This window comes from Chaetura pelagica, unplaced genomic scaffold, assembly GCF_000747805.2.
Source record: "Chaetura pelagica isolate M959 unplaced genomic scaffold, ChaPel_1.0 scaffold222, whole genome shotgun sequence".
NCBI classification, from domain to species: domain Eukaryota; kingdom Metazoa; phylum Chordata; class Aves; order Apodiformes; family Apodidae; genus Chaetura; species Chaetura pelagica.
Window position 1 is genome coordinate 1919691 of NW_009952711.1, and position 14596 is coordinate 1934286.

Genomic DNA, 14596 nt, shown 5'->3' on the forward strand with positions numbered 1-14596 from the left:
GGCGGGGAAAGAGAAAAGAGCCCTGACAAGGTTGTTACAAGCAGCCACAGAGGATTTGAAAAGGAAAATGAGATGCCTCCTTAGTGTCTTAAACTGAAAATTGGTAACAGTGTTTACTTTTCACAGTTATCTGATGTCCACATGCTGCAAAAACTGTGGAAGACAATATTATAAGTCACATCCACACGATCTTAGATGTTCATCTGATGTAATGTTGATATTCCTAAGTATGATGTCTGTCTGACCGTCAGCCATCCCCTTTCAGCTTGGTATTTGACCATTCCATTTACAATCTTAGATAATTGAATAAGAAGTGTGATAATAATGTGAAAAGGATTTGACAAAGTGAAGGAGAAGCAATTATCCAGTCAAACACTGAAAATGTGGTGATATTTTTCACATAAACACTGAGCATCTTGACTGAGAAACAGGATCCACGAAAGGAAATTCCAGGCAAGGCTGACAGAATAGTTAAAGTAAGCTTATCTTACAGCAAATAAACATAGCATCTAATCCTTTCAAGTGTTCTTGATCATGCACACACCCTGTTAACGGCAAGAAGCCACAGCAGGATTTTAGGTAAGATTTTTTTTCTTCTTCAGGGATTGACAGGCTTACTGTTAGCTACTGCCTTGCCAGAACACAGATGGTAAAAAACCAAACAGGTTAGACAAAACAGACTAGTCCCTTCCAAAAACGAGGCCAGCTCTTCAATTGTTGGTTCTTATTTCCACCAAGGGTAACAAGCTATGCCAGTAAAGGAACTAGTCCAAAATAAGCAGTTTTCCTCTAGCCTACTTTCATTGAAAGAACTGCAGGTTCCAACCACTCAGTTGTCAATAGCAGAAGATATAACACATTATAAATATCCCAGAGAAAAGCAAATACCTAAGAAAAGCGTAAAGCAAGCAACACATCCTTACCTTGCTGCTGCTGCTAAGAGGTTCTTGGCATTAGGAGCTCCGGGATCAACAGAGAGAGACTTGGCAGCTAGTAAGAGCTTGCTGGAAGCCATAGAGATGCTCTTGAGATTACCAATTACTTGAATCTGGTCCTCTTTAGTCTGGAAAGCCACAGCAGCATAACATTAAGTGTAGAGTTTGCAATAAAGAGAGAGTGGTAAAACCACGTTTGGAAACCCAGTTTGTTTATCCACCTGAAATCACTGACATGCAGGGGGACCGTAGTCTGGAGAATGACATGGACCAAAACCCAGACAGGTGCCTCTAGCTTCACTTCCATAACAGAAAAAGAAACCCATGTAACAAATAGCTTTGGCTTCTAACAATGGCGGTATTCACAAATGAGGGACGGAGAAACTTTACTACTTGTTGAACAATGCTTTTGTTGTCAAGACTTTCACACATCTCTGCCTGGCACAAATGACCCACATTATTCAGTCAGTGTACACCCTCTGTATTCTAGCATCCTCTGCATAACCCATGGGCCCTCTAGCACCCAACTGGAATTACTTACATGGAAAGATCCCTCCACAAAGTCCTCTATCTCAAGAATATACATTTCTATAAGCCCACTTCAGTAAACATTCTGACTTGGATGTGGCAGTAATTATTTTAAGTCATTGCTTGAAAAGGAAAATGTGCACATACATGAAGTTACAGAGAAGTGCTGCATTATCACAGCAAACAGCTCAAGCTACATTCTTCTGTCAACAATCAATAGAAGTGAATCATTCTTTATAACTGTCTGTCCTGGGTTTTATATAAGGCAATTACATATTACTCAGTTGTTGTGAAAAGCTTTTACTTTGTGTATACATGCTGCTTCCTCCCTAGCACATTTTACTGGGCATCCAAAATACCTGATACAGCTTCTGTCTAGGCCATATAACTAGACATGGACAGAAAGCATTTTCTGTTGAAAGATCAGTCATTAATAACTGAGATGGTTATCATCCTCTCAGCAAGATAAGCAAATCTGAAAGGGTCACAAGCTCATCAGCAGCTGGAAAACTCCTATCAAGTAGCTATTAGCAGTATCATTTCTAACTTTGCCTTCACTGAATTCCCTCAGACAAAATATTCTAAATATTAATCAAGCCTATGGGTAAAAATATAGCCAGGTACTTTACTCCTACTCAGCTTCAGATACTCAGCAGATAGTTAGTGCTTAACTCAATTCATGGATCTAGACCGTGACCTATTAAGTTATGAGGGAGAATAATCGACATTGTCCAGTCTCTCTGTTCAGCTCTATCTATGAAGCTTCTGCTCTACAGAGACACTTGATAAGTTAAAGGGACTGGCACACTCAAGAATTCCTGGATACTTTTCTTTTGGCAATCATTTCTTGGGTTTGCAAGTGCTTCCTACTAATCAGGGCAAAACAGTCTGCAGATTCTTTTCCCTGCAAGTTCTCCTAGCACATAACCCTTTTTTACATGCTGAGATTTTTTATGCTCAATCACCTCCAAATGACCAATTAGTGTAATTCAGTCCACCTAAACCCAGTAAAATAAACTGAAGAAACTATCTCCAACTTCAAATGAGTACCTAGGCTACTGAAAATAACCCAGATAATATGTGACAACATTCCTGATTATTACTGAGTTCATCAGAACAGAACTCTGCCAGACTTTCAATCACTAAACAGAAGACAAGTACTTGCTGTCAGATACATGGCATTTTAGCCACCCTTCTTCAAATTCTTGCTCTACTCTGTAGCGGGTCCAGAGTAGCACACACCATAAAATACAAAAACAGAGTTCACTTCAGTCTGGATGACTAGTTCCAGATGGCTGCTCCATAGCAAAGGTAACCTGTCATATTGGGATAGGCTCACACAATCACATTGGACTGTGCTACTAAATAACCAGGGTACTACACTGCAGGATACTATGCCCAAGATAATCCTTAGTCCCAATTGGCAGGATAAAAAAACTTACTTGTGCTTGGCCAGCCATTTCAATACCAGCATCAAGAAACTCATCAAAATCATCACTGAATTTTCCAGAGGCTGCAGCCAGTTCCCCACTTTGGCCCCGTGTAGCATGGACAACTTCTCCTGCTGACTGATTCAGGTCTGCTGCTGCCTGGTTCAGTTCACTCTGAGCTTCTTGAAATGACTTAGAACTTGGAGGTAGCTGTAAGACACAAAGTGTCACATATTTCATTGTCTGTCATGTCACCCCAGCCCTTCACAAATGCAAAGTTCATGACATTTCACAATTCCAGAACATGAAATGCAATACAGTAGCAAGATTCACATACAAGCTAGAATGGAGTAGTGCCACTGGACTGCTAGTGATTCAGTGCTCAATCAGGAATAGTCCAAATATGGGACAGCTGTCAAGCAAATGTATACAAAAACCTTAGTTCTGCTGTTTCTTTCAAGGGACAGACAAGTGTGTAAGCCTTTGAAGGGACAGAGATGATGACAGCTATTTTATGGTTCAACTATGAAATCTGAAGTGATGAACTCGTAACAAAAATTGGAAAATTCTGGTGTCCCAAGTTATAATTCATTTCCACAAACATCTTCCACAAAACCATCCAAGTACCAGCAGCTCTTCACAATGACTCTAAATTCATGACCTGCTTTTACCAAAAAAACATTGCACAAATATGTCAAAATACAATTGTTCCTTCATTCACTGGGTTGCAGGATCACTGGTAGGTGTAGAAAAAAGAAATAGTTCAAATCATATAACCTTTCAGCAAATTATCACAGCACAAAGGCGGGGGTGGTTTCTACATGGATGCCATTAAACAGAACAATTCTCCTTGCACAAAACAAGCACAGATGCACCAAACATTTTTTGACTGACCATGATGCTCCTTGAACTGATCAGTTCTCGGTGAGGGATGGATTAAAATTTTCTAATTTTAACATTCTTCAAAATGTTAAGTCACAATTGGTGTTTTCAAAAAAACAAACTAATGATGATCCATGAAAACAACTTTAATACTGCCTTCAAATGCCACAGCCATGGTTCACCTTTCCCATAACCTAGAACAGCATTTCAGTCAAAGTAACAGCTACTTAAAGCTGCATCAACTTAAACAAAACCTATTTGAAGTATACTTAGGGCACACTTACTCATTACTAATTTGACACATGGGGAACCCAATCTGCTTTTCAGTTCTCTGACATTTATGTCTATGTTAAAAGACATCTCACCGAATCAACAAGGAGCTTCTTGCTAGATTCCCCAATACTTTTCAAGGCCACATCCACATCCTTTTGTCCAGGCAGACAATTCACGCAGTTATTCAAGGAGTGAGACACTGCTTTTGCCACCTATAACACAAACACATTCACACTGAGAAAGGCTTAAGTGGTCATTATCTCATAGCAGGTACATTCTATAGACAGAAATTCCTACATTCTGACTCTAACAAGACCATTTTTGAGGCTTGTGACTTCCTTGGCTTGCTCACCTGTAGCCTATCAGCAGCAGCTATTAATGCTCACCCATTTGACAGGATAATGTTGGCAGGGCAGCTCCACAACTGCTCCTGGCGCCTGGGATAAAGGCTGCAGCACTGCAGAGATGGGAATGCCCCTGAAGTTAATAATTTCCTAATCACAGAAATCCTTCACATGTTATTTTTTTTTTTTTTCAGACAAAGTCTCAGTTAAAACAAATGTCTCCTCATAAGAAATGGTTTAAAATTATAGAACTTCTGAGACCAAATTATAGAACTTCTGAGACCAGTTCAAAAGCAGTGGTGCCACATATGTAGAAAACATGCATTTATTTTTTGCATATACCATGAATACAAATGCTTTATTTGAATATGATCAGTTTAATAGTTGTTTCGTTTTTGCAGTCAAGCAGCCTACTGAAACATGTTGTGGGTAAAAGGACTTAACTCCATCTTTGTATAAGTTTATTTTTCTAGAAGATGACTAAAATACCATACATGGCACCATCTGCATTGTTTAGCATAGTCACAAAGTTACTACCTGAGAGCTGCAGGAAGGAATATAAAGCTGACACTCCTTGCAGCCTTTATTTTCTGCTGTTCTCTCTCATTATTTAATGCTGCATTCTAAGTAAATTTCACTGAGTGTTTGATATTTCACATGGCTTCTCAAGTCACACCTTACCTGGGCTAATCTCTGCTGACTGTCTGCATCCCCTGGTGCAGCCAGGGCCTGCTTGGCCTCCTGAATAAGCATAGCAGAACCTTCCATGACATCCCTGGCTGAATCCAACATGGCATGTGCTGCCACAGGGTCAGTAGTAGATGCTGCGACTCCTCGTGCTGCCTGAGCCAAAGTCTTCAAAGCCTGAGCAGTTTCTCTGGCAGCAACTCCTATGTTTAGATTTCATCAAGGATCCTATTAGTACCCTTTTAAAGATGATCTTTGTATTTTATGGCAGGTAAATTTGCAGGTAATGATCCCATTGCCAAATATTATTGCAAATGCAGTTTAAAAGAAAATCATTGAACATGAACACATTTGAAATGCACAGTATCATTTGCCTAGAGAAATGCCTGAAGCTGTACAGTAAACGTTATACCCCAAAGACCACATTCCAGGCACAGTTCTACATCAGGGACTAAATCTTAGTGAAGCACTGAAAAAGAAGAAAAACTAAAACCAGAAATGGGGAAAAACTCATACTTCAAGCTATGGATCATGTTAAAATCATGCTATTTCTATCAAAAGAAAGCTCTGAAAGAAGGTTCACATTTGATATACAAGACCTCTTGATTCTCCATATTTAGGCATAAAAATAATTAAAATGTTCTAACATTTCTCTTGGAAATGTTTAGAAAGCTGGGATATCACAACCAAATACAACTCACAAAGTAGCCATATAAGCATTTTAACACCAGTACCTTTAACATTCTCTCTTCTCAAACAAATAGTTTTAGACTCAGAAACTCTGGCAGATAATGAAAAGCAAGTGATATTATATGCCCTATTTAATTCAAGCTAGGCAGAGAAACAGTACTACCTACACTGCAGTTACAACCCTTCTATTTGATAAACCACAGAGAGCTTTCTATGTTATTAATTTGAAGAAAGTATCAGTAAAAATACCCACACATTTTGTTTCCTTTAGAGTACCAGTAAGCATCTTCTAAGTTAGACTTAATTATCACAGCACCACAAAATAAAAAGGTCTGATTGTTTACTTTCAGTTTGGTGCTGCTTTCATCCTCTACAATGACTAAGTACAAAGTGAATATAAACTTACTGTGACATGTGCAGACAGCTAGGAATTATTAAATATAAGCTGCAAAGAATTTTTATCATAGAGAAATGGGAAAAGGTCATAATACCTTGACTCTGCTTGCTTGAGCACATACTGGTTTTTATATAACAAGACAGTATTTGAGAAAAAACAGTGCTATGAGCTTTGAAAAGGAACTTACTACTTTGTAGGATTTCCCAACCAAACAGCTCCTATAGCTTGATGTTGAGAGCTACTAGATGAATTTATTCAGTATCTGCTGGCAAGTACCTGCATTCTTTCACCAGACACCCAGTGCTAACTTTTGCATAGCTATGTAACAGAAACACAAGCCATTTTAATGCAACTACATCTGCTTCAAATTAAAGCAAATTTAAATTATGTAGCCCTGATGTAATTATACCCAATTAAGTGGCAATTGCCATAATGTGTTTTATCAGTAATAATAAAACAAATCCTACAGTAGCATTTGCATCAAGAGCTTTCATTTCTTCCAGAAAGAAATGAAAGGGGAAACTCCCTCTCCCAAGGACATATTCTTTATTAAGGTGCTTTGGGGTTCTGAACAGGTAAAAAACAAATTGCAGAATCTGTGTGCCCACATTCCCAAACTATCCCAACATAATCAATGAGTCAGAAACACTACCTGCTTTATACACATACAGACCGGTAATATCTAGTAAGAGATACTGTTTTAAACATCACCAAGCTATACCAAATATATTTGAATCCTGTGAATTCCAAATACCCTTTTATCCTTCTGAAAGGATACAGAAACATTTCCAGTGGCACTGACCTTTAAGATGCACGACTTCTTAGTTCTGCCCTTCACAGAGTTTCAGGGTCATATATTTACAACAACAACAGATGTCTCATTCTATTCCGATTATATACAGCCACACTGCAACACTGTTCTTTTCTGAAGCACATAATTCACACTAGCAATTCCTAGTAACTTGCCACAATTCAGTATCAGCATAAAAATAAAACAAAACAGTAGTGATTCCTTGATTCAAGTAGACTGTGATAGGAAAATCTTCTACCAGGTATTTTATGGAAAGCAGAGTGTTTGCAGAGGTATTATGAATAAAACATTACCTGTGTAGTGCTCGTTGCCTTGAGCAGCACAAGTTAACAGCTGGGCCATTGATGAACCAACTGCTTTGGATGTACTTCCCAGGTCCTGAGCACATTTCTCAAGCTGTGATAAATTACAAAAGACAACATTCTTTAAGCTTAATTAAATCACACTTGTTTTTTTTTAAATACTACTAAAAAAATTTCCTCATTGCACAAAACCCAAGCTTTTACCTCAACTACTGAACACAGTTTGTCTGACACCTGACTGGCATGCTTTCTTTCCCTTTTCAGGGTGAAGTAAACTACCACATCGGGTAATATGAAGAAAATTATTTCATAATTAGCAATAGAAATCAGTACCTTCATCTGAGGAGGAGTTTTTGCCAAATAAAATATTTCATTTTTGAAGCCTACTAGTTCTGGTAGTCTTATAACTACTGAGTTCTCATCTCTTTCACTGTTGAAAAGCAATTCTTTTCAACAAGAAAAGACTGAAACATTGCTGCTACTAAACTAATTCGTTCAATAGTGAAGGAGACTCTACAGCCCTATCAGTAATGCTGCTACAGAACATGCTTCTGGTGTAGTTGGAATATACAAGCTTTGTAAAGATATTACTGCAAAATCCTATCAGTGCCATCTTTATGCAAAGCCTCACTACTCATTTTGGCTCTAATACTTAAGATTATTAACAGCTAACTTTGTTTGTTTGTTTTTAAATGAAGAATATCCTTCCTCAATTACAGTTTCTCCAGGAAGAGGTTTTAACTGTCCATCCACAGCTGCCATCTTCGCATCTTGCAGTTCATTTTTGAGTGTCTGGACTGTATTCAAAGCAGAATCAATTTCCATTGGGCCACATGCTTCATGAGCCTATTCAGAAATCAGAACAATGTCAGTTAGCAGCTGTAAGCCACTATGACAAGTAATAAACGTCTCTGATATAATCTCCCCCTCTCAAATTACTGCTTTCATGACATTCAAGGCCATTGTGGACACTTCAAGCGTTACACATCAATTCCCAACTCCCGCACAATATTCTTAGCTTGTGAATAGAATAACACATTAAGAGCCATCAGGGGCTGAGATGCATGTAGCTTGTGTACACACTTTCACACGAAGCAGTCCAGGTACTGAGAAAATAAGGGCTGAAGTATGGACCTCACCTTTGACAAACAGCCTAACCGCACTGTGACGACTCACACCAAACCCTCCTGATGTGGCAGCCCACAGTCATCAGTACCTGAGCTGGAAATTTTAACATGTGCTCAGGTGTAGCCACCTAAATGCTGCAATCCTGTTTTGTGGGCCACAGTGTACACACACATAAAATGCAGAATTCCCACTTTTTTTTTTTTCTTTTTTTTTTTTAACCCATACATAGTTCAGAAATCTGTGAGTGGAGCACAGATAGCCTCTGCTGTCCTGAATTTTAGAGGTGATAGCTCTAGCTCACAGTCACAAAACTGGCCACAGCAGTGCTGAATCTGGGTTGTCTTCAGTTTGGCAGGTGCATGAGATATGCTCCCCTTACCCTGGTCTCCTTCAGATACTAGAACAGCCACACAGCAGTCTGAGCAAACTGCACAAAAAGCAAGACTGAGAAGTGACTTTTGCTTGAGCATGAGCTATTCCCTTGAGGAAGACAGTGGGTCAAGCAGGATAGAGCCTCTGACCACCATCCAAGCCAGCTTGCTCTGTCTGATTAAAACTTGTGCCCACCTACCTTCTGGGAGGCAGTTCGTAGCTCAGCTAAGCTGGTCGCAAGGTTCTTGGCACACTGACTTAGCTGCATTGCTGCTGCTTGATCAGTCACAGTGGGGACTGCAGCTTTAGCAGATGCCACCATTTTACTTCCAGGCTGTTCAAAGAAAAGCAGTGAACAATTAGTTTTACTGCCTCATTTTTCTTTAAAGCAGGCTTAGAACTCAATAAACCAAGTGCTTTCTCCATTCACACTTTTTTTTTTTTAACCCATACATAGTTCAGAAATCTGTGAGTGGAGCACAGATAGCCTCTGCTGTCCTGAATTTTAGAGGTGATAGCTCTAGCTCACAGTCACAAAACTGGCCACAGCAGTGCTGAATCTGGGTTGTCTTCAGTTTGGCAGGTGCATGAGATATGCTCCCCTTACCCTGGTCTCCTTCAGATACTAGAACAGCCACACAGCAGTCTGAGCAAACTGCACAAAAAGCAAGACTGAGAAGTGACTTTTGCTTGAGCATGAGCTATTCCCTTGAGGAAGACAGTGGGTCAAGCAGGATAGAGCCTCTGACCACCATCCAAGCCAGCTTGCTCTGTCTGATTAAAACTTGTGCCCACCTACCTTCTGGGAGGCAGTTCGTAGCTCAGCTAAGCTGGTCGCAAGGTTCTTGGCACACTGACTTAGCTGCATTGCTGCTGCTTGATCAGTCACAGTGGGGACTGCAGCTTTAGCAGATGCCACCATTTTACTTCCAGGCTGTTCAAAGAAAAGCAGTGAACAATTAGTTTTACTGCCTCATTTTTCTTTAAAGCAGGCTTAGAACTCAATAAACCAAGTGCTTTCTCCATTCACAAACTCATGAGGTTTCTGGCTTTTCTGTGTTGACCACTTCATGCACTTCCCTGCTCCTTACCCATGCACCTTCTACACACTAGCTTAGACTACTTAAAGACAGCTAAATGTGCAGTTTTGCCATTTACCATCCATGTGGTATGAGCAGGTCCAGGAGGCACAGATGGCATTGTTTCAATGTTTCTAAATATTAAACTGCCAAAATTCTATAAATGGGAACTTGTAATTCCAGCAATGCCTTTTCACAGAGTTTGCTGCTAACACAATCAAAATACTCTGCTGATTCTTGCCATCACACATACAGTTAGAGAGGAGATACATCACTTCAGTAACTCCAGAGGGAATCATATAGCAAAACACTCAGAATGAGAGCACTGTGATACTTCTGCCTACATGGGACCATAAAGAACCTGCTAACAGGAACGAATAAAAGGGTTCATTTTCATTCCACATTTAAGGCAGAACTGACTGATGCCAAATCTGGCAGTTTTCAGTCTCCACTCATTCAACATACTTGAGCCCTCTGATCAGAGGGACTGAATTCTCCTTAGCCATGTCAGTGATGACCTTCTGCACATGGTTCTTCACAGTTTACTGCTTTTTTAATCACAAAAAAACCCATACAGCACTAGAAAAATGCTCTTTGTTCTGATGTAATCTACTACAGGGACTGATTCACTTCACCTGAAGGAAGTTCTGGCTGGAATTTATTAAAGCAAGCTGGGCACTGAGGTCTTCTGCCTGAGCTTGACTTCCTCTTACACCCTGCACCAACTGAGGAATGTGGTCTGCAACATTCTATAATAAACAAAGGGAGAAGCTATTAGTAGGCAAATAAAACCTCCAAACCCTCTTACATTAAAGCAAGCCCTCTTCCCATCCCTCTTAAAGACAACCTGTAGTATTCACAAGTGAAATACTCTTGTGTCTTCACAGAATTAGTTTAAGATTCCACAGAACTGAATTAAAGCACAGTATGATTTTTCAGAGCCACCCTACTTTTAAGAAAGCACAAAGCATCTGAGTCTTGACTTTTCCTTGACTTCTAACAATGCAAACTTTATAGTATGGCTGGAGCATTCTGAAGTGTGTATTGCTAAAATTGTATTTCTGGGCTGCCCAGATTCATGCTTCTTGTCCGATCATTTCACAACAGCACTTACCTCAGCAATGCAATATAAATAACTTTTTCTGCCCCTAAAAAGTAGGTCTAAGATCTTTTTTGCTGTCTGATAAGTCATCACCATGATCAAATTAGAAGAAACTGTAAACAACACAGTGAATCAGCTTGCTTTTTAAAATAATCATACTGAAATAACAGCTGCCTACAACACAATCTTGAAGTGTACTTAAACTACCTTATTTAATTGAAATATTTCTTAGGAACACCACCATGAAAATAAATAATGGATGATGTGGCTTTTAATGATGCCTTCTTTAATAGTTTGGTTTTTTTTTTACTCATTCCCCACATAACTGCTCTTCCATCCAGAAAAAAAACACCTTTTGCAATTTACTGCCTTCTCCAATTTTTTAATTGCAATTTATTTAAAAACCCTGAAACAATAGTTTGGTAGAATTAAGCTGCCAAATGTAACTAACAAAAGAGAACAGCTTTTCATCAGACTCTGAATTCTAGCCTAGAATGATAAAAATGTGCTTGACTTCAGACATATCTTGAATCTGAGGTCGTGGAAGCTTTAACTTCAAGCTAGGAATCATGTTAACTCCATACTAAGGTTTATAACTTATTCTTTACAGTGATAATTAAGGCCACAGTTGCTTGTAGGCTGAACACCAGAATAGCAGGACGTATGTGGTTATATAGCCACTACATGAAATAAGGATTTCTTTCCATTATAGTATAAATCACTACTGCTACTTCAGCCTTTGTTTCAGAAAACTCAAATGTTACCATACAGATAAATATGCTTGGTGTTGGGTTTGGTTGTTGTGTATTTTGGTTGGGTTTTTCATTTTGTGTTGTTTTTAAATCTCCTTTCAAGTTTGCAACAGCATTATAGTATTATTACAAAACATGACCTTCAATTCCCCATAAAGAAGAGTTCAGGAGTCATTTGTCAGTGAGTTGGAATATGTTTACCTTACAGCTCTGCACAAGTTGCTGGTGGGCTGCTGTGTTCTTATTTGAAACAGCTGCATTCTGAGAAGCTGCAATAGTCTGAGTAGCAGCAGCTGCAGCTTGTTTAGCTGCAATCTTTGGAGAAAAAGAAACAATTAAATCAGTAGTAAAAGTCTGAGTAATTCAGAGGATGAAATATATATTATAGGTAACTTTGATAGTAACAATTTTAACAGATTAGTACACTATATTCTTGAATAATTTGATTTGCCTTAAGGAAACTCAGGGTTGCCCTTCTCTCAAGATGAAAATGAGCTGAACCATGTCATCTATCTCTATTTGCCAATAAAAAGGAAAAGGTGGAACTAGAAGGATTCTGTGCTCTTACTTCTTCATAGCTTAGGCTGCAATATGACCAAAAGTAGTAAATTACAGAGAGCAGAAATTGTCTAATCAAGTAGCTACATTAACACCTCTGACTAAAGGAAGTCAGCTTCTACTGAGACTGCTCTGTGGCAAACACAGAGGTCTTAAAACAATGCAGAGATACAAAATACTGTTATTACCAAGTCTAAAACCATTAGGACAACCGTATTCAAATGTCTAGAAGTCTTATTAGCAACGTCTACCTATTACAAAATTAAAAATGTAATAGTTTACCCAAAGTATTCCCACATGTTGTACAATACCTTTCTTTGATTGCCCCACTAAATACAACCAAGCATCAAGTTCATTCTCATCGTTACACGTTTCTGTGATGCCTTTTGCAAGGCAGGATATATTATAACAATGAAACAAAAGAAAAAATCCTTCCTAAAAGCTTTCTTGAATGTAGTTAGAAAATTGAGACAACAGCCTTTATTTCATGAAATACTCCTGATCTTTGGATCTAGGCAGATAAAGTAATTTAAATGCACTTCTGGAACATGGTTACCTGCTTAGATGATCTTATTTGTCTAATCTCATTCCATTTGAATCAGACTACTGTAAAACCACAGCTGCAAACCAGGAATTACAAAAAGTTTCTTTTTTTTTCAATCTATTTTTTCTACGTTGTAGCTGATAATGGGAAAATTAAACCTTGCCTACAAGATAAACTTCAAAGATATTTTATCTTTACTGCACAGTAAATTGCTTTCCTTCCCCTTGGCTGTGCTGCTAGATACAATGCATCTCTTCACTTTTATTTCTGCTGCTTTGATTCTCTGAACAACTTATCAGTTGGATTGGACATGGTGCTATTCAACACAACTTTGTATGGTAATTTACATGAAACTGGCAGATACACTAGTAAAACCAACAAAAGATGATGGGTATAAATGACAGATTATACAGATAAATTAGAACAGTAATCAATAGTATCAGCTCAGCTGTTTGAAAGCTCAGCTGTCCTAATTTTATGGCTAAGTCACCATCAAATGCCTTCTGAGTCAAATTCTTACACCACTTCATTACATCAGTGAGAGAAGTTGCTCTGTTTTTGAAGATGATGGTATCATGTACAAGCATTTCTAATTCCAAGCCTTGTACTCTGGTACAGAGCTTACAGTGCTACCATTCTATGCTTAGCACTTATCCTGAAATACCCATTTTTCTACTTGCTTGACATAATCTACAGATATTAATTATCAAGACAGAGTAAACTGAAAATTCAACAACATCTCGTTTCCAACCTCTAATCTGTTGACAATCTTCTTCTTGATGGCGTTCTGTGCAGCAGCATTTGTCGCAACCCGCAGCCCCTCTGCTGCTTCCCTCAGACGCTGCTGCTGATCCTCGTTTTCAGGATTGGCTGCAGCTCCCTGCACAGAATTTCAGAGCAAAGACAAATTTCAGTAAAAGTTCCAGGAGAAAACGTAGATGAATATCAATGTTTTAGCTCCAGACAGGGTCAGATACATCAGCCTTTATTCTCCTTATATTAACTAGAATTACATTAACATTAATAAAATTAACATTCATTACATTGTTAAAAGACTTTTAAGTTGAAAATTTATTGCCAGTGCAAGGCTGTTACTGATATATGTTAAATACTCTGAGGCAGGGAGTTGAACATTTGCTTCACATACTACTTTAGGCGCTTATGAAAAAAACCTTGGGATATGCTCCTTAGCCAGGCATGAGCCCTCCAGAGCCCTGACGAAATGGCTGGCCCTGATCTGTAAAAATCATCTTGGTGCAGTATCTGGGAAACAATTCCAAGAACATATTCCTCCCTGGTGGATTTAAACAGGTTTCTAGCACCAAAAGAAACAGATAATTTGCCTGTCTTGTTAGAACAGGGGATCTGGGGGGGAACAACACAGGCAAGATTCCCCAGGTAGAAGCAACCGTTTCTAAGGGAAACAGAGGCAGAAGTGTTTTGTTTATGGCTCTTGTAAGAGATATTTTTAAGACTTTTAAGGTATTTAAGATTGCTATGGGTTTGTTCTTCCATTTGTATTGGTAGACTGGTACAAGACTTTGCATGACAGTAGTAGGCTGGTGGTAACTGCCCTAGATGGCTTGACTCATGACCACCCTGTACACAGGTGAGTAAAGGAGTGCAAGAAGGTTTTGCTGGTTTGTTGTTTTGTGTTTGTTTTTTTTAAAGGTAACTGAGAAATTCGGTTTTTGTTTTTTCTGAAAAGACCTACAATAACTCATTGAACAGATAACATTTACAAGATAAGAAAAACTATCTTTACTACTAGCCAGTTCCGAT

At 38.8% G+C, this 14596-nt stretch overlaps 1 protein-coding gene across 1 annotated transcript in view; it reads right to left on the reverse strand.

The window, feature by feature from the left end:
- Positions 1–14596, reverse strand: part of TLN2 (talin 2) — a 93445-nt gene that overhangs the window by 49373 nt on the left and 29476 nt on the right. Inside the window, exons 17-26 of the mRNA XM_009994513.1 lie at positions 13566–13694; positions 11914–12027; positions 10494–10607; positions 9579–9713; positions 7997–8125; positions 7271–7373; positions 5074–5282; positions 4141–4260; positions 2906–3103; positions 924–1063 (exon numbers count right to left, since the gene is read on the reverse strand). Of these exons, the coding sequence (XP_009992815.1) occupies positions 924–1063; positions 2906–3103; positions 4141–4260; positions 5074–5282; positions 7271–7373; positions 7997–8125; positions 9579–9713; positions 10494–10607; positions 11914–12027; positions 13566–13694 (1391 nt within the window). The remainder of the gene's footprint in view (positions 1–923; positions 1064–2905; positions 3104–4140; positions 4261–5073; positions 5283–7270; positions 7374–7996; positions 8126–9578; positions 9714–10493; positions 10608–11913; positions 12028–13565; positions 13695–14596) is intronic.